Genomic DNA, 26,585 nt, shown 5'->3' on the forward strand with positions numbered 1-26,585 from the left:
CAGAAAATAGTGCCATCACCAGTTTGAAATATAAATAAAGAGAAGAGAGAAAGGGCGGAAGGAAATGTCACATTGCCTGTTCGGGAGACGAAAAGGGGGGGGGGGGGGGGGAGGGGGGGAAGCTATTACATTTTTTCGCTCCGAGCGTTAGGAGATCCTGTTGCGTGGGTGGCATCGAAGCAAAGGAAGCGATGACAGTGGTGGTACGTGCGTGGTCTTGCGAGACGTCGTGCTTTATTTAATATTGCGGTAGCCGTCTGGGATAGCGTGTTAGTGCAGTGTGCGTACGTTGTAACTAAACAAACTGTATGTATGTATGTATGTATGTATGTATGTATGTATGTATAATATATATATATATATATATATATATATATATATATATATATATATATATATATATATATATATATATATATATATATATATATATATATATTGAAGCGTGGTTTATTGGACCACTAACGAGCAGTTAGAGCTGCGGAGAAGCCGAGGTTCTTCGTGCTCAGCAAGCTAAGTCCGACGCGATACTCGATCGGCCCGTGCCCAAGCGATGCTTCTGCCTCCTCGTCGTCGGGCGTGCACCAAGCCCAATATCCCCAACGGGGAATTGTCCTTGCATGGTTGCCTGTGACAATTACATCAATCGCGTCCATAATCAACGCTACAATATTCGCCCCCGGTGGAAAAGGAGCCATCCTGGCGACTCAAGGTGCCGAGGAGACCACAGGATCGTAATACTCTTTCAGCCGGTTGGCGTGAACTATCTCGCGTCCACGGTGTCGACGGTCGGGTGCGGGCGCAACCGGTTCGATGAGGTAATTCACTGCTGAAGTTTGCTTGACGACTCTGTAGGGTCCATGATATTTTGCAACAAGCTTCGGTGAGAGACCGGGTGTAGGGCATGGGACCCAAAGCCAGACAAGTGAATCAGGCCTATAGGTGGGAGCCGCGGTGGAAGCGTCGAGATTATGCTTCTGGTGTTGCTGGTGTTCAGATGTGAGCTAGCGGGCGAGCTGACGGCACTCTTCGGCATGCTTGACTATTTCCGAAATGGGTGCGAACTCGGTCTGATCTGGGCGATACGGCAAAATTGTGTCAAGAGTGCATGCCGGCTCCCGTCCGTAGAGCAGGAAAAAAGGTGAGAATCCCGTCGTCGTCTGCGTGGCCGTGTTGTAGGCGTACGTGACAAAGGGAAGTATCACGTCCCAGTCCGAATGGTCCGACGCCACGTACATCGAAAGCATATCACTCAAGGTGCGGTTAAATCGTTCTGTGAGACCATTCGTCTGCGGGTGGTAAGACGACGTAGTTCGGTGAACAATTCGACATTCCCGCAGGAGGGCTTCGATGACTTCCGACAGGAAGACGCGACCTCGGTCACTGAGCAGCTCTCGAGGGGCACCATGGCGAAGTATGAAGCGGCGTAACAGGAAGGACGCGACGTCACGTGCCGTGGCAGTTGCTAGAGCAGCAGTTTCTGCATAGCGCGTAAGGTGATCCACTGCCACAATGACCCAACGGTTGCCAGCAGCTGTGCACGGAAGGGGACCGTAAAGGTCTATCCCAATGCGATCGAACGGTCTTTCTGGGCACGGCAATGGCTGCAGCGGGCCCGCCGCGGGAGTAGGAGGGCATTTGCGCCGCTGACAGTTGATGCATGACCGGATGTACTTGCGGACGAACGTGTACATTCCCCGCCAGTAATACCGTAGGCGAAGCCGCTCATACGTTTTTAACACACCAGCGTGAGCGCAGCTGGGGTCAGCGTGGAAGGATGCGCATATGCCCGTGCGCAAATGGCGAGGTATTACCAGTAACCATTTGCGACCTCCTGATTGGTAGTTGCGCCTGAACAGCATTTCGTCGCGGACTGCAAAGTGGGCAGCTTGGCGGCGCAGCGCACGCGATTCTTGAGCAGAGGGCACGCCAGAGAGAAAGTTAATAAGCGAAGCAATCCAGGGGTCCTTGCGCTGCTCGGCTGGCATGTCCGTGATGTCGAGGGACGACAGGCCGGCATCAACAGAAACGGAACACGAGTCTTCCGCCGGTAGGGGGGAGCGGGACAGAGCGTCAGCGTCTGAATGCTTCCGGCCGGAACGGTACAGCACACGGATGTCATGCTCTTGAAGTCGCAGAGCCCAGCGACCAAGGCGGCCAGACGGGTCTTTGAGCGACGACAACCAACACAACGCGTGGTGGTCCGTCACAACGTCAAAAGGACGACCGTACAAATATGGTCGAAATTTTGCAAGCGCCCATACGATGGACAAGCACTCCTTTTCCGTGACCGAATAATTTAACTCAGCTTTTGTGAGCGTACGACTGGCATAAGCGACGACATAATCGTCAAAACCAGCTTTTCGTTGGGCAAGCACTGCACCAATTCCGACGCCGCTGGCATCCGTGTGGATTTCTGTTGGCGCGGTCGGGTCAAAGTGTCGCAGAATAGGCGGGGAAGTAAGGAGTCGCCGTAACTTTGCGAACGCTTCATCGCAATCCCTCGACCAAGCGCCAATACCACTTTCCTTGCCGAGAAGCGCCGTCAAGGGCGCAATTATGGCGGCAAAGTTGCGAATAAAGCGGCGGAAATACGAACATAGTCCAATAAAGCTCCGTAGAGCCTTCATGGTGGTCGGTTTAGGGAACTCGGCGACCGCGCGAAGTTTGGTGGCGTCGGGAAGAATTCCCTCCTTCGACACAACGTGGCCCAGTATGGTCAACTTTCGCGCCGCAAAGTGGCATTTCTTCATGTTGAGCTGCAATCTGGCTTTGGCAAGGCAAGTCAAAACCTGCTCCAGGCGCCTCAAATGAGTGTCGAAGTCGGGAGAAAAAACGACTATGTCATCGAGATAACATAGACACGTTTTCCACTTCAGGCCGCGCAAAATGGTGTCCATCATCCTCTCGAACGTGGCAGGAGCGTTGCACAGGCCAAACGGCATGACGTTAAATTCATACAGGCCGTCAGGAGTGATGAACGCCGTTTTCGCGCGATCGGCCTCCGCCATGGGTACCTGCCAATATCCAGACCGCAGATCAAGGGAAGAAAAAAACTCAGCGCCTTGTAAACTGTCAAGGGCATCGTCAATCCGTGGTAAAGGATAGACATCCTTCCGAGTTATGCCGTTCAGACGGCGATAATCTACGCAAAAGCGGATGGAACCGTCCTTTTTCGTTACAAGCACCACGGGAGACGCCCAGGGACTGTTGGAGGGCCGAATTACTCCCCGCTTGAGCATATCGTTCACTTCTTCGTCAATAGTGCTGCGCTCCTTCGGCGACACACGGTACGGTCGTTGGCGCAGTGGTGCATGCGATCCGGTGTCGATGGAGTGAGCAACTGCAGATGTTCGGCCCAGTGGTGCCTTTGCGCCGTCAAAAGAAGAGCGGAACCGATATAGCAGAGCGAGGAGCCTCACTCGTTGGTCTGATCTGAGGGTAGGATCGAGCGAAGCGCCAATGTCCGGAGGCGACAGGTCTGGTGCTGACGGGGCAGGACTCAGTCCAGCCACTGGAACCCATGACGAAAAGTCGTCTGGTACGGCGGTGACAAGCTGTGGCTCAACAACTTCGACGCAGCCAAGGACCTCACCGTGCAGGAGACGAAGGGGCTCCAAGGACTCGTTGTTGACTACTATGGCGCTCGTGCCAGCATGAACTGTCAGTAGGGCGAATGGCAGGGACAGCGATTTTCGGTGGACAAATAAGGGCGACGGCGTAAAAACAACAGGTGCGTCGGGAATGGAAGAGCAGCAGAGCGGTACGAGAGCAGCCGAGCGTGGAGGAATGTCCGTGTCGTTGGCCACAGTGAGCTTTGCAGGGGCAGTGAACTGAAGGTCGGCGTAAGGCGCGTCCAACGGAGAATCAAATTCTACTTGCGCACGCGCACAGTCGATTATTGCGCGATTGCGAGATAAAAAGTCCCAGCCTAAAATGACGTCATGGGAGCAGGATGGCAGCACAAGGAACTCGACGGGGTACACGACGTCCTGGATTGTGACACGCGCCGTGCAGGCTGCCAAAGGTTTTACACGTTGCGCAGTTGCGGTACATAACGAAAATTGCGGCAGTGGCGTCGTAACTTTTCTAAGCGAGCGGCAAATATCGGCGGTAATGACGGAAACGGCTGCGCCTGTGTCGACTAGTGCGACTGTACGTACACCCTCAACAGATACGTCGATTACATTTGGAGGCCTTTTACAGTTCGAAAGTCGCGCAGCTCTTGCCTCCGGAACTGCGGCGGCTAGTTTTCCTGTTCAGTTGGGCTTGAACGACGTCGCATAGGCGATAGTGAGCGGCGACGTGGGGAGCTTGAACGGCGGCTATCGGCGTCACGACGGCTGAAATCGTTGTAACCGGAGGCAGGTAACGGCGACCTGGGTGGCACGTCGGTCATTAGCTGCGAAGACCCGTGTGGAGAGCCAAAAGTGTGGCTAACGTCATCATTCATCGCGGACACGCGGCGGCGGCAGTAACGGGCCACATGGCCTGGAAGTCGGCAGGCGAAACAGATGGGGCGATTATCAGCCGTGCGCCACGGATTCCCCGGTGGCGGATTCCTGTGTACCGCAGAGCGTGGCGGGGTTGGCGGCATGGCCCGAAAAGACGTCCCAGCTGGCTGTACCGGTCTCCCCGTGGCTTCGGCATACGTGAGGGGCGCATAATACTGAGTGGGTGGCAGTGCCTCAGCCACCTGTTCCTTGATCATGTGGCGAAGCGCTGGAAGCGTCGGCGAGACAACGGAAGGAGTCACTTCGGTAGGCTGCGGAGGCACTCTGTATCGAGGAGATGGGCCAGCAACAGACGGTGGCATCGTTGATCCAGGCTCCAGGGTAAGAAGTGACACTTGCCGAGCGACTTCTTCGCGAACAAACTGTTGAAGCTGCCGCATCAAGGATGCGTCGACCCCCGCCACCGTCAAGCTCGACAGCGGCTCTCCCTGGACAGAAGAGCTCCGGGTAAGCGCCCTCTGTCTGCGGAGTTCTTCGTAGCTTCGGCACTGGGTGATAATGTCAGCAACGGTTCGCAGATCTTTCGCTAACAGCATCTGGAAAGCATCATCATCGATTCCTTTCATCAGGTGCTTAATTTTCTCTGCTTCCGCCATAGCTGAATCAACATGGTTGCAAAGGTCCACAACATCCTCGATATAACTGGTGAAGGTCTCTCCAGGACGCTGTGCTCGTGTGCGGAGACGCTGCTCAGCAAGAAGCTTCCGCACGGCGGGACGGCCGAAGACCTCGACAATGCGGTTTTTGAATTCAGCCCAGGTATCCATGGTGGCTGCGTTATTGTGGAACCACTTCTTCGCTAGGTGGTCCAAATGAAACTCAACGTCATTAAGCTTCATGCGATCGTCCCATCTGTTGTGCGTGCTCACTCGCTCGTACTGCGACAGCCACTCCTCCACGTCGTTGTCATCCGTTCCATCGAAGTTAGGGGGGTCTCGCTGCCGAAGCACACCCGAACACATGATGGGCTGCGGTGAGGAAGGTGTCATGTCCCGGTCGGTGTTCAGCTGCATCACGGGCTGTAGACGTCTGCTCCGTAACTCCAGGATGTGGTATCGGAGTCTTGCGATGCGAAGGTAGAGTCACGCTGGGAACGAACCCGCACACTCCACCAAACTGAAGCGTGGTTTATTGGACCACTAACGAGCAGTTAGAGCTGCGGAGAAGCCGAGGTTCTTCGTGCTCAGCAAGCTAAGTCCGACGCGATACTCGATCGGCCCGTGCCCAAGCGATGCTTCTGCCTCCTCGTCGTCGGGCGTGCACCAAGCCCAATATCCCCAACGGGGAATTGTCCTTGCATGGTTGCCTGTGACAATTACATCAATCGCGTCCATAATCAACGCTACAATATATATATAACCTCCCATATTGCCAGTCTTATCAAATATTTTTCTTGCTAGTGTCGACCGGGATTTGCTTTTAAGTTTTGACAAGGATGTTGTTCCGCGTGTGTTTAGATATGTCGACGATTTTTTAGTTGTTTTAAGAAAACAGTGTTCACCTAACTACATTGCAACAGCAGAAGGAATTTTAGAGAATTTTAGCCACCATGGGAAGGGTCTTGCATTTACACACGAGGTTCCCAGTGATGACACCCTGCAGTTTTTATATATTAATTTTAAGTTTTCATCCGACCATGTTTGTTGGGTCTATCGCCCGCGTGCCCGTAAACAGCTTCTGCCATTTTCATCATCTCATTCAAAGACTGTTTAAAGGGCCATAGCGTCTCTGGTTTTAGAATCTGCACTGAAGAAGTCCTATGCACATGCTGTTCAAGAGAGCTTTGACTCTCAACTGAGGAGACTTCTGTAGGTCGGTTACCCGAGCTATGTCTTGGTGGATGTTGGCGAAGCCTTGCTGCGGAAAGCCAAAGGCCAAGTAGGTGCGAAGCGGCCAGAACAACCTAAAGCGAAGCCTGTTGTTCTGCCCTATATACATAGAGTTACGCACAACCTGAAGAAAGTGGCATAACGGTACCAAGTGCCGGTGGTGGTGTTTTCTGCTCCACAAAACCTTGGCCGCCTGTGTGCGCAAATTTCCGGGAAGCGCAAACCGAATAAGTGCGAAAAGAAGCATGCCAAGCGGTTTGTGCCCTGTGACGTCGGTGTAGTCTACGAGATACCGCTTTCATGCGGGGAGGCCTACATCGGCCAGACGGGCAGATGTGTGAATGACCAGGCACGCGAGCATAGTTCTTCTCTTAACAATGATACGCGCCCGCATTTACCCGCGCATTGCCACTATTGCAGGCCTGTCAGTGCTTTAGAAAACTGCAGACCTTTCTTTGAGCAGATTAGAATTCTCGGCAGGCGTACACTACGACGAATACTCTTTAAAAGAAATTCAAAAATGTATTGTTGCGATTCACTAAAACAGAAGTATTTAAGACATCCTCAGATCAATTTTCCAACGCGAGGTGCATTAATTGCTTTATGGGTTAGCCATTAGCCCACCTCTGCTGCTTTCGCTGGAAATTTGTGAGGCCTGTTTCCTTGAGCCCGTTTCGGGAAGCATCCCTCATGACGCTTCTTCCGGGAACCTTCCCGTGTTTTAAAGTTTCTATGCCTCACCGATGGCGTACTATGTAGCGCCAAAACGCACTGCAGGAGTGCCAGCTATATACCAAGTTGGTTTCATAAAGCGATGATGATGATAAGCCAAGGCACATCAAGCGTTTCAAGAAAAAAAATTACACCATCTTCCCGTAGGGGAACCCTGAGTAGTATGCGAAGCAGCCATGGGGTTGACTGAAGTTCCCATTAGTTTTCAGTTCGTCGTTTCCGTTGACATTCAGCTTTGCGTGCCTTCGTTGTATTAGTAGCTTCTTGACGTAGTTTGAATGTGTGAAGGACATAAGGTGCGTTCGTGGCACATGCTCCCGTCTCGGTTTGTAGCGCAGTGGGAAGAGCGCCACGTGCCTCCTGTTGCGGCCAGAGAGTCGTGGGATTGAAACACGGTGCCGCCTAACTATTTCTTTTAGGGGCGAAGCTCCTCTTTCTCGGGCCCTATCCCGTCCCTAGTTGCTGCTGTACACGGCACCACGATGATGATTGTGGCAGGATCCCCCTATGGATTGGCCAACCAAAGATTGGCCGAAGAAGTCAAAACGTTCAACGCGTTCGTTGCTACCCAACAAGGAGGAGAGGAAGAAGAGGTTGTCCTTCGTCGCCTGCGAGCTCAAGACACGCACCGGGGGTACGCGACACAAGACGCTCTGAAGAAGGCGACGACCAAGGTGGCTGAAATGTCACACACCGAATTCGCCAACTTACCCATGGAGATTCTCATCGTCCCAAACAAGCCCTACATAATCACCACAAACATCGACGTCGTCGACGGGCTTGTCAATGGAGCGGTGGGAAGTCTCAAGCTTTGCGAGCGAGGAGTGGTGGTCTTGACGCGGTGGCGCCCGGTTTCGATCCCACGACTCTCTGGCCGCGACGGGAGGTACGTGGCGCAATTCCCACTGCGCTACAAGCCGAGACGCGAGCATGGCACCGAACGCGCCTTATGTCCTTCACTCATGCAGATGGTTCGCGCCGTCAAGAAGACCTATAACAATGTTTCACAGTTTCACCGATGAGCATTTTAGCTTCGCCCCTCTCATCATCATTAACTTCGTGGAGATGGCGGGATTTTCTACAGTTCCTATCCTTTTTTAGTGGACTGCGCTGACGTCAGCCCAAACGCTGACAGGGCTGAAGAGACGCGCATGCGCAGTAGAGTGTGGACGGCGGACAACAACGACAACGAGGGAGGGAGGGACACAGCCCCGAGCATGAGACGCTTCGCATCTAAAAAACGCTTCCGGTGGTCGGAATCGCACCTCGGTTCCTCGCCTTATGAAACCGACGACTACCCGATTGCTCCACTCCGAGAAAGTCGAAGGGGTGTGGGTTTCATGCTTTGACTCCGGTTCACGAGAGAATATAAAGCGTCACGTTTTAACCATCTTTCTCTTAATAAAAAGGGGCTTTGAATTTGTTTTTCGGTTTGTCCTTCGCTTGCGCAATAGTTGGTCAGCAAGGGAGGGGGCGATGCGGACACTTGACGGCCCGACTATATAGGCCTAAAGTCACGTTTCAGGGCGCAGCCCTTTGGCGCCCGTCTCTGGGCTGAGCCGCGTCGTCGGCGTAACTGACGTAAACAAAGCAGGAAAGTGTCACGAAATTGGGAGAGGAGGGCGGTTTACCGTGGCGGCGCGAGCCAGCGCTCTCCTAAAGTGTGCGGTGCCCGCACGAGGAGCTCGACGGCGCGACCCTTGGAGAAAACGTGAGGGGGGCATGCGCGTGACTATGATGTGCGTTCGCTTAAGACGCAGTTCGCGGGTAATTCCTGAGACGCACTTCGTGCCGCCGACACAGAGGCTCATCATCGCTGCCACCGAGAGAACCCACGAGTGAGTACTGCCTCAGCGCACTGCTACTGCGCCCAACTATCGCATTAGGGAGTATCGTAATCACCAGCCAAGTTTTTTCAGATCTGACATCGCGAACCCACATTCACAGCTCGAAGTACAAACAGTATGACGTCGCTTGGCACATTGCAAGGCTCAACGTGATAGTTGCCCAATGCTTGGCCTAAACGGAGGGCACTCGGCCGGACGTCGTGCTTTGGGGTCTTACGTCGTCAACCGGCACCCTTTTGAAAAAAGTACTACTACGTCAAGCTGCGGGTACCGGTTGGCGTCACAATACCCGAAAGCGAAAAGTTACGCCTAAGTGGGCACATATCACACAGTTGCAGCTGTTAGCGTAGCAGATTGATACACGTTTACAGAGCAGCACATACCGACGGTTATGTATTAGACAACGCATTATAAGCTTGGTGCAAATCAATCTACCAATCAGTTGCTTCGAGCGCAAGCACTGGGAGAGTCGAACAGATGAAATCTGTTGCCGTACCATAAAATCTTGGAATCTTGAGTGCGTAGTCAGAAGTCTGTCAAAGTCGTAGATATCCTCAAAGTAGCATATACCTGCACGCGAAATTGACCAGCGCTTTATAAGCGGACACGTATGCCGTTTTCGCAATACTGAGATTTCCACAGCCTAACCGTCTGTCGATTTTTTTGTTTTGTGTTTGCCGATGGTTTTCCGTCCCAGTGCAGCTGTTGGTGGCGTATTATGCGAGGTAATGTCTGTCAACTACTGTATTCCATCGTGCATCACGGCCCACACCGAGACGTTATCGCACCCGATCGGCAGAGGACAGCATGTGAACTTGGGCTCGCATACAGCAACGCCAACTGCGATGCACGGGTGCGCATTAGGGCTTTGACATACAGTGTAGCAACATGTGTGTGCGCTTCGTGTACGAACTATAGCGGCAGTTTTGATAGCGCAGAGCTGGCAGTGCGACAGGCAGTTAAAAAAAATAGCAGTGGCTTAGCGCGGCTATGCCATACGTAGCGTGAGCTAAGGTTCAGCCGGTTATTCTTAGGTGTCCTGGTTGTCTAGGATTAGCTGAATGCAATCCAATCCAATCCAATTCAATCCAATCCAATCCAGTCGCGGCGGTGGCGGCGGCGGCAGCGGCTCCGGCACGCCAGCTGTGCGCCGTGAGACGTCACTACTCCTCGCGCATGCGCAGCACGGCTCTCCAGGAGCCACGTGAAACTGCTCAACCTCGGCCAGTGTAGCTCACGCTACAAAATTGGGGCACTAGTGGTGCAAGGCTGGAGAAACAGCAGAGCTGGGGTTCTACCCAGCTTTTTTCCGGTTTTTCTAAGTTCTGCTAGTTTTTTCCATGTTTTGCTAAGTTTTGTTAGGTTTTGCGATGACCTTGGTAGGCTAGGCTAAGTGTGGAGGGGTGAGGCCGATATTAGATTGATTTTACGAGGCCGTTCCGGTCGGTCCCCCACACTGACAGTGAATTGACCCCTAGCTCCGCTGCTTCTCCAGCCTTGCACCACTAGTCCAAGCTACGCCAATTCTTTGCGTTTTAGTAGCCTAAGAAAGACTATCACATTTAAAGTTCAAGGGGTGTACATACGCATATGCCCTTTGTACTCACACTCGAGCATACGCGAAAGTCGAATTCACTGTTATAATGTCCTATCTGCGGTGGTGCACCCTTTACAAGCGGCGAAGTTCTTTTTTTTTTTTTGCATTTTGTTTTGCTAACACCACCGGAACAAGCTCAAGCTCATAGATCTTCGCTGTCAAAAACCGCACTGGGTAGTGGCGGTACATTAGTCACAGATGGTGTTCCAAGAGTGGTTTCATGCGAAATAGTTGAGGCCAGCATCGGGCTGGTGATAGAGCGAGAAATCGTACGCGGCAAAAGGAGGAGGAATAAACGTTTATTGTGCACACCATGATGTGCTCAGCCTCCCAAGTCCAGGAGGCCGCGAGTCCGAGCTGCGTCCCGAGCTCGTTGCACCAGAGCTTGCTGTCGCTCTGGTGCTGAGCTGGTCAGCTCGGACTCGAATCCGGCTGTAATAGCCCCGCCTCATTGCATCATTGTCGCATCATAACCGCTGTGTCGTCGCAGTATCCTCATTGATCCATTGTACGTTCACATATTACTTTGAATAACGGTAGGCTGTCGTTTTTCTTTCCGGTCAAGTAGCACGCTGTAGAGACGGCCTAAACCCTTCCTCATTTATTTTTTTGTTTGTTTGTGGCGACACCTCACAAAAAGAAACATAACAATAAAAGCTGGAATACTGCTTACTGATGCACAGCTAAGTAGTGCAGATGTTATAATTGCTTGAATAGCGGAACAGTTACTATAAAGGAGGAAACTACATCGTGCTAATTAAAAATACACTTTGGTATCAAAAGCTTGATTCGCGGGCTTAAGCCTTAAAAAAAACATTGGACACACTTAGCTAAATATATCCTAGACAGGGATCCACTCTGTTACCCTGAATGACCAACGGTTATCTTGCCTTCACATTACATGCCCTGCCCACCTCCATTTCTTCTTAATTTCTGCGTGGTAGGGGGCGGCAGAAAGTTAGGTGGGCAGACGAGATCAAGAAGTTTGCGGGGATAAATTTGTCGCAGTTAGCACAGGACCGCGATAATTGGAGATTAATGGGAGAGGCTTTTGCCCTGCAGTGGGCGTATATGGGATGATGATGATGGTGGTGGTGGTGGTTGTGGTTGTGGTGTGATGATGATGATGATGATATCGAGACAGAATTCTTCACTTAATTCTTGCGAACTTTTTATAACGTAAACCAAGCCTCTACACCCGTCTCCATACAAAGAAAAAATCTCTTAAAAATAAACACCGATAGTTCGGTACTTGCAAGAACGCTGCCGTAACGCGCTAGGTAGGTAATCTTGCATGAATTTCAAGTTCACCGAAACGTCAGTTAAGTGAAGTTGCTGAACTGACGGTAGCCGTGAAATAACGACCACCAGTTAGCGCCACAAGACGACCAGACTTTAAGATGGTTTCGGGGTAAAGTTAATGTTTTGACACAAAAGGGTGCGAAATGATGTCGCGGTGGGTGGGACGCTCTCAGGAGCGTCCTATATGGTATGGCCATTTAGCCGCAGTGGCGCGGGGTGGACATGGCACCGCCTTCTCTGCACTCAAACGCCGCGGCAAAGGGTTGAAAGAGCCGGAGGGGCACGTTGCAGCCTCGTTTCCCGTCGGGGACACCGCACTGCATCAGGCACCAGAAGGCGAACAGCGTCTGCCGCCCCGTGAGCGTCGAGTACTCAGCGAGCCTCAGCTGCTGTTCACCGCCAGTATCGTCGAGAAAGGCCCCGAATAGCGCGTCCAGTGACACCAGTTTCTTCGCGAGCTTCAACTGCACCGAGGAGCCGGAGAGGGCGGGAAAAGGCGACACCATCCCGGCATCGACACGGGTATCTTTCAGGCACAAAAGGTCGGACACAACAGCAGTTGTTGCAGCGTCGTCGTGGTCGCCGCTGAGCCTCCTGAAGACAGCGCTGCTGAATGCATCGGCGACTTCGCCACCCAACGTTGCGTACTTGATGCCGGGCGGGGCGTCGGGGCTGAAGAAGGTCGGCTCCAGGACAACGGGCAGTAGCTTTGGACGGCCATCTTTGTTCAGGTAATGGAAGCGGACTCTGCCGTTCTGGACGAACCTCGGCATTGCCATGTCGGCAGCGGTCTCCCGGTGTCCCATCGCGGCCCTCTTAACGTTTTCGAATATATCGGAGATCATGTTTGGGAAGTGCTCGTAAAGCACGTTGAGCCTCTCCTCGCGGGCAACGCTTAAAAACTCCAGGGGGTCGTTGGTGGCAGCAGAGTCCTCGCTCAGGGACTGCATGTACCCCCTCAGTGTCAGCGTCTTCCAGGCCGTCGACGAGGAAAAGCCCTGCCCGAAATGTTCGCGCACGCCCTTAACGATGCCTACCGCGCGGGGAAGATAACTGCCGAGATACGCGCTCCTTATGTAGTCGGCGTAGAAGGCCAGCCCCATGTAGTAGTTCGAGAAGTTAGCGCAAAACGTCGCGTGGCCGCGGCTGGCGTCCGCGTCCATCAGGTACTTCTGTCGTATCAGCCTGGCATTGCTCAGCAGGGATAGGTCCTGTGCGGCAGCCCAGCCAACGTAGTAGGCCATTCGGTCCTCGCCCACCTCGCCGACGAGATGGAAGAAGGCGTCGAAGAAGCGCACATTCATGATGTCGAACACGTACGGGGTGCTCGAATTGATACCGGGAAAGTTGATGTGCTCCAGAAGCTCCTTTTCCCAGGCGGATCTGGGAAGCAGCGGCAAAGATTAATCTGTGGAAAACGTACAATGTGAAATGTACAAAACGAAATGGGAAATGAAAAACGTACCCTCGGCATATTTTCTAGACTGAATCGTGAAAAAGTGGTTAAGGTCTGTAGCAAGTAACGGGAGTAGCCTTATTCCTCTGTTGTTTAACTAGCCGGTGATATGTTTGCACTTCAAATTCACCATCGTGAGAAATTACAACGAACCTAACTTTGCGAACACACAACTTGCCTTAATAAGTGTCCTGAATTTATCCTCAATAAGCTACGCAACGTTCATCCTAAATTCCACCGTGAGGGAGCCCAAGTGCCGATTTCTGGTGAAAAGATTCCAGAATATGCAAGCTAATATGATGTGAAACCATTACCGCAAGGGCGCACGCAATTGTATATAGCCATATGGACGTTTCGAACCTGGAGAAAGCGTTCCCCGCCAGCTTGACGACGTCGCTTAGGGAGGCGTTCTCTATTTTGACGATAGAGGCGGCCGCGTAGGCGTCCCGCAGAGCCGGCGAGACTTTGGACTCGAGTTGGACGAGCTCCTCGTAGGGAAGAACTTCGATCTCGTTTCCGGGACCGATGGTGTCGACCATAAAGCGCCAGTACTCGACGTACCGACCGCGGCTGAACTCCAGCATCGCCTGCCGCCGGCTCTGTCGCGATTGGAAGGAGCGGGAGGGAGACACGATCACGTGACCGGCGCGGCGCGGCAAGAAGACTAGGACGGGCGCCCAGGCGTACGTGGCGGACAATGCGAAGGTCATGGCCAGCAGGTTTGACTCGTTGCTTAGTTTGGGCCAAAACACGCCGCACTCGGTGAGCGCGCGTTTGAGCGCTTCAAGTTCGCTGCCATTGCCGGTGTACACGTCCAAGCACGACTTGTGGAACATCGCCGCCTTCTGCACAGCGCTCTGGCCCTCCGGTGGCGCGCTTGTGAACTCGTTTTTGTCCGACACTGACCTTATGAACCTGCAAGGAAGGAAGGAAGGAAGGAAGGAAGGAAGGAAGGAAGGAAGGAAGGAAAGAAAAAGGGGAGGAAGAAAGGAAGTAAGGGAAGGATATAAAGGAAGGGAGGAAGGAAGAAAAAGAGGGAGAGAGGGGGTATAAAGGAAGGAAGGGAAGGAAGGAAGGAAGGAAGGAAGGAAGGAAGGAAGGAAGGAAGGAAGGAAGGAAGGGTAGGCAGGAAGGGAAGGGCAGGAAGGAAGGATAGAAAGGAAGGAAGGGAGAAAGGAAGGGTATGCATGAAGTGAATGGTGGGAAGGAAGGGAAAAGGGATAGAGGGATATAAAGGAAGGAAGGGAGGAAGGAAGGGTAGACAGGAAGGGAAGGATAGAAAGGAAGGAAGAAAGGGTAGGCACGAAAGGAAGGGTATGCAGGAAGGGAAGAGTAGGAAGGAAGGGAGGAAGGAAGGAAGGTAAGGGTAGGAAGGAAGGATAGAAAGAAAGGAAGGGTAGGAAGGAAGGGTAGGATGGAAGGGTAGAAAGGAAAGAAGGAATCGGTGGGAAGGGGGAGAGGCGGAGGAGAGTGGAAATGAAAGGAAGAAATGAAGGAAGAAGGGAAGGTGGCGGGGTTTCGACGTCAGAATCGTGGAACGAAAAACCGGCTCACAGCACTTTCACTCCGCGTCGTGTGTGGTTCATCGCATGACATGCTACGCATACCGCCGAGGAACTAGCGATCTCTTACGGACGCTCGGACAGTGAAATTTAGGTTACACCATTTGTGTCAGCGGCCATTGCTGATTATTTTTTAATGCTCTGCTGCAATGCGTTTTCGGCGGGCAACACTCGCATCGAGAAACCCAACATACACCTACCTCCCACAACTTAAATTTCACCATACACAATTTGCATGCCACGAATTCTGCATTTTCCCATTATATTGACCGAACTGATGCAACCTATGCACTCCATGAACAGGGTTAGGGGCACTGCAACACAAGCTCGCCGTATAACCGACAATTCGGAAGCAGCAGCTGAAGCCGGCCATACCGTGGCTGTAGGCGCGATTTTTGTCGCAGTCGACGCTCCGCGGAAAACAAGCATTGTACTTCCCAAGGTACGTGGGTTCACGTGTCGAAGCTCTGCTCTTATAATTCCTAGAACAATCAATTAGCTGGCTGCAGTAATAGATGCAGTAACGAGGTTGCTAGTCCAAAGGCAAAACTACCCGAAGCCATTTATGATGTCGCCACTTGCAACAAAGCCACTTGGCAAGCGCATATGGTTTTACTCTGCGCTCACTCTCGAGGGGTGCTACGGTATCGATCACTATCATGTGTGTCGAATGAGAAATATTACGTTCGCAAGTACGGCTAGGCAAAGAGTGCTTGTCGAAACGTACTCGGAATATACCAATTCCTTGAAAGGGCCGATGTGACCACGATCCCGTCGCGAGCAAACGTACTCGTAGAAATCGTGACAGGGATCTAGCGAGGCGTTCAGCGAGTCCTTGAGTACCTGTGAAAATAGATTGCAGTCATTATGAACCTGCGGGGAAAAAAAAAAGAAACTTCAAAGCGTCATGTACGCTCATGCGAACCAATATGAAGATCCAGTTTGTCGTCAGTCAGAAGATTGTCATTATTTTGCACTTGTTCTGCTCAAGGCTAGTCCCCTTTTTACACCCATCCCGAGAACATCTCTTATTAGTAACTCCAGGGGAACTCGTTGCTTGGCGTGTTGGTTTTGGTCTAAGAACATGCTGAGTACCGCAGCTTCTTCGCGCTACTCAGTATGTTCTTAGAGTAATGTTCAGGCTGCCATGAATTTGTTGGGGTCAACATTCTCTTCCGACGTTCCTCATCATCAGCAGCAGCGGGTGTTCCTCCGTGTTTCAAAGAGTAATCTGCACCGACATCTACTGATAAGTCTTCGAAGGCAGCTTCTTCGCGCTACTCAGTATGTTCTTAGAGAAATGTTCAGGCTGCCATGAATTTGTTGGGGTCAACATTCTCTTCCGGCGTTCCTCATCATCAGCAGCAGCGGGTGTTCCTCCGTGTTTCAAAGAGTAATCTGCACCGACATCTATTGATAAGTCTTCGAAGCTTCGCGTTAAAAATGTCGTGACTGTTATCCAACATAGCAGACTTCGGCATCAACCAAACGACGCTGTCTTCACGGTACTGTTACTACGGCCAGACTCATGGCCCAGGCACTGCATAGTTGCGAGACACCCTAATTTGATTGATTGTTTGATTGATTGATTTGCTGGTTGATTGTTTGATTTAATGATATGTTGGTTTGTTACTTGATTTATTTATTTATTTATTTATTTATTTATTTATTTATTGGTTAGTTAATTGATTGATTTATTGGTTGTTCGGTTGATTGATTGATTGATTGATTGATTGATTGATTGATTGATTGATTGATTGATTGATTGATTGATTGATTGATTGATTGATTGATTGATTGATTCGTTGGTTAGTTCATTGATTCATTGATTGATTCATCCATCCATTCATTCATTCATTCATTCATTCATTCATTCATTCATTCATTCATTGATTGATTGATTGATTGATTGATTGATTGATTGATTGATTGATTTGTTGGTTCGTTGGTTAGTTCATTGATTCATTGATTGATTGATTGATTGATTGATTGATTTGTTGGTTCGTTGGTTAGTTCATTCATTCATTGATTGATTAATTAATTGATTGATTGATTGATTGATTGATTGATTGATTGGTTGATTGATTGATTGATTGATTGATTGATTGATTGATTGATTGATTGATTGATTGATTGATTGATTGATTGATTGATTGATTGATTGATTGATTGATTGATTGATTTTTTCCGCGTGTGGCTCACCTTAGTGGCAACTGCGGGGACGTACCTTGGCGTAATAGTTGCAGGAAGCCGAGCTGCACACTTGGGGCCCGGCCTCGCCTCCGGCGATTGAAAGGATGACGACCAGTATGACCGCAATGGCTAAGCCGAAGCAGCCCAAGACCAGCAGCGACCGTTTCCGCACGTCGCGGGGACACAGCCAGGCCACGAAGGAGGGACGCTCTGCTATTCGACTGGACGCCGCGGACGGCAGGCCGGAGAGAAGCTCCTGGAGGGCCTCGTCGTCGATGTGTTGCGGGGACGTCTTCGGTGTCCGCTCGTTCGAGCTCTTTGTGTCCACAGGTGCGTGGCACAGGGTTGAGAAAAGAGAAAAAAAACATTGTGAGCACTGGGAGGGGATACAAATGTCGCGTATTTCTGGTACAAAAAAATTGGCGCCGCTTGCCCTAGCGTTGCAAGGCTGGAAAAACAGCAGAGCTGGCGGCCCCTCTTGCAACTCACATGGATTGCCGAACTTGCCGCTGAAAGTTCTCCATGACTGGCAGGCACGGATCCTTTTGTCCGGAGGCTTCAATCACATCTCTCCCAAAGTGGACCGCGTTAGCACGCGCAAGAACACGCGGCGACCGGCTTCGGCGGCGTCTGTGCTCCCCACTTCAGGCGCGAACGCACGGGAACTAGCGAGGATAATGGTACGCCAGAGATCACGCCACAAACGCTGAACAGAGTCCGCGTTTTGAAGGTCGAGCTGGCTGACGCTGGGCGCTCCTGGCGAGGCGCAGGCTCACATGCTCTCGGTATTTTTTCTTGGAATTTTTTTAGCTCCTCACGTGGCGAAAGCCTGGACGACGCCGAGCACTCTGACGAAGCGCACGCTCACGTGCGCTCGGCTGGGCTTCGCTCTCTGGTAACGCTCTACGGCGGGACTAAAAGCTTAAACAGCTCATTTGTTAAGATTTGCCGGGGTTGGACGCGGATGAAGCAAATTAGTCGAGCTCGGACTTCGCTCCGAGAGAGCTCAGTGAACGCGCACAGTCGCACTGCGAGATTGATTGATTAATTGTAGGGATTAACGCGCCGACGCAACGCAGGCGATGAGGCGCGCCGTAGTGGAGGGCTCCGGATTAATTTTGACCACCCGGGGGTGCTTAACGTGCGCCGAAATCTCGTACACACGGGCGTTTTTGCTTTTCGCCTCCATCAGAAAAGCGGCCGCCGCGGCCGAGAACCGAACCCGCGACCTTGTGCGAGATAAAACGGACGCTGCTCAGCCAAGCTGCCGGTCTAGGCGCGAACACGGAGTGAACTTCGACGAAGTCACCGCCTTCTTGTATCATTTTATCTTGTATCTATTTCCACTTTCACCCCCCCCCTCTCGGCACCCCTCTCTTGGAACAAACGAGCGATTAGATGCTTTCACTGCGCAAACACGGTAGGCGCTCGTTTGACCTTAGCTGAGACGAGGCGTTCTCCTAATTTGTGCCTGGAGTAAGTAATAGAGCTTTCACTGTAAAATAGTATTTGAGTAATCGACCACATTTAGGGTAAATCGCCAAGGTGGAGTAAGTTTTAGCGAAGAAAAATTTGGCTGCATTGAGGTGGATGTCAAATTTTTCTTCGCTAAAACATTACCATGCAGTTTTATCGTACAGTGGTATACGCTGACGGAGACGATAAAGAAACTTAAACGTTGAGACTGATTGTAACTACTTATTCTAGACATTTTCTAACTACACATGTAAAGCCCCAAACCGTATGGCAGTTTAGGGCCCAGTTACAATATTCGCAACATTAAAAAACAAGCGGAAGGAAGGGTCAATAAAATTTTGCTGTGGTCAGCTAACGTAACCACAACGTAACGCAGCACCGCGGATAAGCTCCTGCGCATATCGGCAACTACAGCGGAAAAAGGGGGTCTTCATTTGCTGCACTACATGGCGCCACCATTCCCGCTCTTTTTCACAAACTCGGCCTCAAAGACATCCACCGTCTGCTACGGCGAGTAGCTCACATCTGTCTGTGCTTTTTTTGACACGAAAGAGTTTTATGCCGCAATACAACAAGATTTCACTGACGTCATGTCCGTCACGGAAATGACGCCAGTACACCTCGAAGCGACCCGCCGACAGGACATATATCGCCAAGCACACCCAGAAGACAGCCGCCGGCCCACAAATCACGCTCAGCTGCAGATTTCGCTACACATGACACTTTCGTGTTTTACCGATTCCCATGACAGAGGAATCAGCCACAGTTTTTTTTTTCTTATAACTCAGACAAAATGGTCATTTGGAGTGTACTATCGTACGCACGTGCCAGATAATACATTCGCAGTCAACGGCTGGAAATATTGCGACTGAGTAAAGCCAGTATTATTTTTCCGAAACAATTTTCATACTGCGTCCAGTGTAGTGAACACCATGCCTTGTGGGTGGAGCCGCCTATGCATTTGCGGTGATTGTGCGCCGTGTCGCGCTTGCTTTCTGGTGTTCTGCATTTCTTGTTTCTGGTGTTTACATTATTTTAGCAACGCAGTATTACTTTGTCCTTGATAGGATACAGGGAGCTACTAAAAACCAATCTTTTACTGCTTTTACTTTTACGCAGGCGATGAGGCGCGCCGTAGTGGAGGGCTCCGGATTAATTTTGACCACCTGGGGATCTTTAACGTGCGCCGAAATGTCGTACACACGGGCGTTTTTGCTTCTCGCCTCCATCAGAAAAGCGGCCGCCGCGGCCGGGAATCGAACCCGCGACCTCGCGCTCAGCAGCGCAACGCCTTAGCCACTGAGCCACCGCGGCGGGTGATCATCAAGTGGACCGGGCCGCCACGTGCGGAACGGAGGTCGACGAAGACGCTGGGCGCGTGGGGTGTGTGAGAGACGCCGGGCAGCGAGCAACGTTCTGTGCGCCGTGTGACGTCACCGCTTCTCGCGCATGCGCAGCACGGCTCTCCAGGAGCCACGCGAAACTGCTCAACCTTGGCCAGTGTAGCTCACGCCACAATATTTCACCCTCTCATCCCCTCTCCTACGACGGTGCAATGGGTCTGCCCCTCTAACTAGGGAGCCTACATGCGCCGGCTCCCTACCTCTAAGGACAAAATCCTGCTGACAGCCATGCTGGGTGGTCTTTAGAACCTAAGCCATGACTTTGTCATTTCTGAGCTTGAAAGAGTAAATTCAGTTGTAATATAGTGCAGCAAACACAGAACCTTCTACTGTGAAGTATCTTATGGTCAGTTACGCTCACCTTTCCGGCTTCCCGCTTGCATTCGGAGCTCTTACTCTTCTTAACGGACACTTTCACGGATTCTGGTGACAAGAGCCGCGGAAGTATCTGCGAAGAAGCAACAAAAACACGGCGGTAAATAATGTCGAAACCTTCTTTATTCTGCAATAAACAATATTTTAAATCCAACCGCGAAGGGAAATAACGAAAACATGCTCCATGTCCTTCAGTTTCAGCTGCTATTGTCACTTCGGAGACATAGGAGTAAGATTCAAAGCCTTTTGTTTGCATAAGCGAATAATGTCTCGGTGAGCCAAAAAAGTTATGCCTGTATATCAAATAAAAGCAATAGGATGCTCATGCAAGGCAAGAATATAGCAATGCAGGGGCATCGCCAAGCTGTGTGTCTATCCAATGCTCAAATTATTATTGTGTGGTTTCCATCGGCGTTCGACATAAAGTAAAGTTGTATTAATATGCTGCTGGCAAAAACACTTCCTTGATGACCTGCTTTGCGATAACATCATCGTGTTGACAAGAAGTGGACTCACTTCTAAGCCTTGAGGTATTCCTTTTGTCACCTCAAAATATTCCGTTTCGGCAAAGTAACTCCGTGCGGACACGGAGTTGTATGAGGCGTGGGAGTAGGGGTGTAGGCGCAGGATACAAAGAAAGGTGTACAGTCATCGTTAGTTGTGCGGGAGGGGGATGATATGTGTCTCTGCCGTCGATCGCTTATACATTTCCTTATCATTTTCTAATTTCTGAGGTTTTGCGCGGTGAAGCTGCACTTGTGCTATCATTCATGTCGCAGTGAGGGCTCCCGCATTAATTTCAACCCCATGGGCATCTTTAAAATTGCGCCGAGTTCTCTTCACACATGGACGTTTTCGTTTCTCGCCTTCATCAGAAAAATGGCTGCCGCGGTGGTTCATACAGTTCGATGTCGCTCTCAATGAGGGTGTGGGAAGCAGTATAAAGGGTATAAACAAACTGAAGTAGTTACGCGAGGGATTAGACGATTTCTGTATTTGGCCATGCATCCTGATTTCCGTCTCGTGTCCAAACATATATACGTCCGCGCACTGATAACGACACCTCTGCGCCTGTGCCTGTCATCCGATTCTGCGCACCATCTGGTCCAAGGGCAAACCCTAAACCGTGTTCCGGAAGCCTGATGGCGGTATTGTGCTTCGGTAAAATCAATTACCCGTCGTGGTGGCTCAGTGGCCATGGCGTGTGCTGCTGAGCCCACGGACCCGGTTTCGATCCCGGCCGCGTCGCCTGCATTTCAGATGGAAGCGAAAAGCGCAGACGCCCGTGCGTCGGTGTTTCGGCAGACGTTAAATATCCCCAGGTGGTCCAAATTAATCCGGAGCTCTCCACTACGTGCGCCGTAGTGGAGAGTGGAAATCCTCATAGTGGAAATCCTCATCGCCCAGATGTAGAATCGATGTGTTAAACCCCATAACCAATCAGTAAAATCAATTGTTTTCGCAGCTGCCTGTGGTCAGCTGTCAACGACAATAGGGGCATCGCATATAAATATCCTGCTTTTTTTAGTTTTGTGTAATAGACCCACTGCGGGGGGAAAAAAGGGGAGTGAATTTTTTTCTGTTATTGAACTTACTTAAAGGGACTCTGCAGCACTTCCGATAGATTCTTTCACCCTTTCCTCCGTGTCTGGACGCACTTCGAAAGCTATAGTTATCGCCAGCACGAGCGACACTGCGCGATTTGCTCGTCCCAGCACATACGCCTTCCGTTCCTGCTTTGCTTTTGAGGCTTTCTCTTTTGTAGTGGCTACCGAATGCGTTCATTGATGCAACTGAAGGAAAGCATACCCATAGCCGCTACACCGCTGTAATGACGCAATTCCAGCGGTCGAACAACGCCAAGACCGGGAGAGAGGGAAAAATCTTTTGAGCAGGCTTCCAAGTTATCTGATGGGCATAGAGCTGTAATTTCTGGCTGAGGTACTTTGGGACCTCCTAATCTAATTTCCGGATTTGTTGGTTGACTACGTTTGCGACTATTTAATACTTCGAAACAAGTTGAAAAAGTTATTCCAGCTTCCCTCTAAACCAAAAAGTCTCGGGCCATCTCCATTAACGTGAAACCTGGGGAGGGCCGAAGCATGGAGCAGCGCCGATGTTTCCCTTAGCAAAATCACTGCTAATGGGCAATGAGAGACAGAAGACAATTTTGTTTCAACTATATACGTATGTACATTGCTTATATACGGCGCGCGCTGATTGGGTGCCGGAGAAGCGCCGGTGGGAGGAGCAATTGTGCGCTTGCTAAGGCGGCGGCGCCCTCTCTTGCGTTGAACCGGAATTAAGCAATTAAATGGGACAGACTGTCCGTAAAATGTCTTCGAGTCACACGCCGCAGTATTCTAGGAAGTATGCTTTACAGAAGAAAACCTGGCGGTTTCGATCGAATTCGAAACGAAAATCAACAAATTTCTGTTAATAGTGCAATTAAATCCGCATTATTCCTGTATTTTAATTTAGTGTAAATCATGTTAGTAATTTTGAAACCGGTTTCATTCATTAGCGCTTGTTTATTGACCATCGTTTGACAACTTGATTGACCGGGACGACAGAAGCTGACGACGACAGGAGACGCCGACAGCCCTGACCGCCAATGTGCCTCGCCCCTAAAAAATTGTCGAGCGGAAGTTCGGTTTTCGCGTCCAGAGCGTGCAGGACCGCGCGCACAATTGCCTCTAGAGGCAAAACACGGACGCTGACAGGCGAATGTCGGCGTAGTCAGCGCTGCAGGCACGAACACGCAGTGAACTTGGATGCAGCCAACGCCTCTTGTATCATTTCCTATGGCACACACCCTTATCTCCTTACGCCACTCTCGGCCCCCCTCCCCTAGGAACGAACGAGCGATTGGGTGCTTTCACTGCGCAACCATACGAGGCATTGGCTTGACCTTGGCTGGGCTTGGAGGCCAGGCTGACGCTGCGATCTCTTTTCTCGGTTTGTACTTGGAGTTGTAGAGCTGTCGCTCTAAGAGCAACAGAGAAACGTCAGCATTTCTCACCTGTAAACTGCTTTTCGGGGCCAGTTTGATCGGCGCTACGACGGGTGACCCAGAGCCTGAGTCCGCAACAGCGAGATGAGGCGCTGTTCTTTCTTCGGTAGCTTGGAACCTTCCCTAGGTAATGTGAAGAAAAATGCAAAGATCACAGACATTACAGGCTTGGGTGAGCTTTTTTTAGCGTCGTACACTTTGAAAGCGAATAAGCGGAGTTGCGTCATTTCACCTACCAAGATCCATTCGAGCGTCCTATTTGAGCCTCCACTTGAATGTCGGGGCAGAAGCTTGGAAAAAAGTTCCGCCATTGTCTGCAAAAATCAGACGTTTGTTCTTTCTGTAGCAGCATAAATAGCAGATGCCTTAACTTGATTACAACGTTTCGAGTAGAAATTCCATAGAGAGCATTCCATGTGTGTACTAAGTTTTCGCGAAATCCTGAGGAAATATTTCGACAAAATTTTCCAAGCACTGCCTTTTCGAAATCGAATTACCCACTGATTTTTACGGTTAACTTAATCCCTGAGTGAAACGAATATACATTTTAAATGTACACGAGCTGAACCTAAGTAAATAAGATTTGATCGCTATGATGAACTTGCGTTATCCAACTGGTTACCTTTGAAGGTTCCCCATTACAATAGAAAAACTACGATTATTCCTGCTTTTTCTCGCTTAATATTGCTGAATGCATTCGTTTATGTTTGTGGAAAAAGAAGGAGCAACGGGACTTGCCTTCATCAGAGTACAGTTACATGATTTTGCTGTCACAAACATTTGGAACACATTCCTTATATAGCTTTGCGGAAAACTGTGAGAAGAAGCGGAAGATGTTTCGGAAACGGAGAGTGTGCATGCAGTCGGGCTATGCCCATGGTACAACAACAACAACAACTAAAAAATCCTTTCTATATATAAGCAGTAGAAGAAACTTCTCGAGGAGCCAGAAGAAATATTTGATACTGACACTTCGAGTGGAGGAACTCAGATGAAGACTGGTCCTCCAGTCGAAACGTCAGTAAACCAATGTTTTTTGTTTTTAATCGTGAGTCAACTATTTTTTCATATATATATATATATATATATATATATATATATATATATATATATATATATATATATATATATATATATATATATATATATATCAGGGTGTCGAACCGGAACCGGAACCGAACCGAGCACCGGAACTGAACCGGTATTTTTGCTGGAACTGAACCCTAACCCGAACCGTTATTTTTTAGCACGCTGAACCCTAACCGGAACTGAACCGAAAAAAGAAATAACGATTACCGATTCATGCCTAAACGGTTCGACCCTCCGTTGTTGATATTGCACAGTCAATGCAATTCAGGCCTTTTTTGCTTTCACGTACCAGCAACTTCGTACCCGCTCGCGCACTTTTCCCTCCAGACAATTGAACACTATCACGCTCTATGTAACAACAAGGGAAATGAATGAGCACCAATGTAGCAATGGTCTGTTGCTGATGGAAGCGCGAGCGTAGTGCAAGCTGACCAAACGAAATGTCATCCTCGGCAGCTTGCAGGGGATATAGAACGACTTTGCCCTTCCCTAGCTGCGACTTTATTGAAGCAATCAGGCTGCAGGAGTGCTCCACTGCGCAACAGCGAAAGCCCACACCCGATGTGTGCAAACTTTTTGCATTTCATAATTTCTTTAAAAGGTCGACCGGACACCTGCAAATTGTTAATACTTCACAAGTGTGACCGCAGGAGCTGCTCAGTGGCTAAGCCGTTTGCTGCTGACCACAAGTGACATCGATCTCCTTCCCTCGCGACCATTTTTCTGAAGTAGACGGAAATCGAGAACGTCCGTGTATCGAGATTTTTATCCACGTTTAATATCACCAGCTGGGTAAAATAAGTCTGCGGGCCTGCAACTTAGGCTGCGCTTAGGAGCAGAGATATCGCACGGGGCACCAAATGCGCCAGTTTTTTTTTTTTACATTTGTTTTCACGGAAAACAAAAAAGAGAAAAGGCGAATCACGTTGTTTTAAAATATTACGCAAAAAGTAAGTAAAACCGAATAAGTAAAAAAAAAGCACCAAACCGTGGATATTGCTCTATACTTTTGTTTGCCCTGCCTTTCACAACCAAACGTGTCATCAATGCGACGGAAGTGAGTTTTTGAGGACAGTACAGAGGACAAGTTCCGTTTTTTACAGATACAAATAACAGATATGAAAGGGAAAACTGTTAAGGTGCGAACTTAATCCCTTGGCAAGAAACTGTAGCCCTCGACGTTGTTTTGGAAGCAGAAACAGTAACAAAGCAGATGACACGTGCAGAAAGGCAGGCCGGTACCTCACACGGCCCCATTCGCCCAGCGATCATCTTTTCTGCTTGTTCTGCAGTTTTGTCTCTTTCAGATCTTCCCTTTTTTGAAGGTGCACTTGTACTGACTGCCCAACTCGCTACATCACTTCTACTGCCACTCGTTCCAGAGAGGAGTACTGCTGTGGACGAATTAAAGAGCGTCTACCGAAAAAAAGTCCCATCTCATGCTCCGCGCGCCAAATTTCCCTTTCATTTTGTAACAGCATAATCTGTTATAAGATTCCGCAATGTAGCACACGGAACGATGGCCGGGGTCAGGCGGTGCGATGACATACTGATTGTAATGCACACATCCAGTATAGCTATCGCAAAAGGAATTGCAGTGGTCAGAGCAATAATAAAGGGACTGAGCGCTAACTAAAGCTTAGTTTTAACAAAAGTGTGACTAACCTAACACATTCGATAAGGCGACAGCTAACAAATTATTCAGGGTGACCGAATAATCTAATTCATTTGTAGTATTTATGTGCCTGTTGTAGGATTTTTCTGTTTTGTTACAAACATAAAAAAAGTGCGCCATTGGTATTAAGCGCTGGTATTTGAACGCGCCAGTTCACGGGCCTAAATTTAAGGCTTCAAGGTTATCGTGATGGGCGATTCCATAGCGACGATTGGGATTTCAACAAAAAAAGGAAAGGGCAGAAAATATATCCCACCGTCATATCTCTTGGCGGTGGCTTTATGAATAGTCGCTAGGACAACATAAAGTCTGGACGATAAAGTAGTAGGTGGTAAATCGCCGCAACTTCATCTGTTTTTGTTCATCTGTTCATTGTTTAAGGTTTGGTTTTCAATTGCGCTACTGCCCTTGGGGAACAGCAGCATTTTGAATTTTTGTTTGTATTTTGATTTGACTGTCGTTTTAAACTACTAAACGTTTTTATCTAATTTTAGTGATAATTCAACTAATCGAACCGGTTCG

General features: G+C 49.9%; 2 protein-coding genes across 4 annotated transcripts in view; one reads left to right on the plus strand and one right to left on the minus strand.

Annotated features, from left to right (window-relative positions):
• The window catches only part of LOC144163357 (uncharacterized), a 281,121-nt gene that overhangs the window by 177,215 nt on the left and 77,321 nt on the right, over window positions 1-26,585 (plus strand). For all 3 annotated transcript variants that reach the window (XR_013320892.1, XR_013320893.1, XM_077694309.1), the window contains exon 4: window positions 17,080-17,362. Coding sequence is in view for 1 of the 3 variants with exons in the window: in XM_077694309.1 (XP_077550435.1) it covers window positions 17,080-17,362 (283 nt within the window). In the remaining 2 variants the exon portion in view is untranslated. The remainder of the gene's footprint in view (window positions 1-17,079; window positions 17,363-26,585) is intronic.
• LOC144162208 (uncharacterized) lies at window positions 12,019-16,369 on the minus strand. The gene is made up of 4 exons (XM_077692677.1): window positions 16,358-16,369; window positions 15,567-15,712; window positions 13,638-14,192; window positions 12,019-13,204 (listed from the first exon to the last, which is right to left on the minus strand). The coding sequence occupies exons 1-4, from the start codon at window positions 16,367-16,369 to the stop codon at window positions 12,019-12,021; spliced, it is 1,899 nt and encodes a 632-aa protein (XP_077548803.1).

Source organism: Haemaphysalis longicornis, unplaced genomic scaffold (assembly GCF_048455015.1).
Source record: "Haemaphysalis longicornis isolate Haplotype H1 unplaced genomic scaffold, Haemaphysalis longicornis Haplotype H1 scaffold_12, whole genome shotgun sequence".
Lineage (NCBI taxonomy): Eukaryota > Metazoa > Arthropoda > Arachnida > Ixodida > Ixodidae > Haemaphysalis > Haemaphysalis longicornis.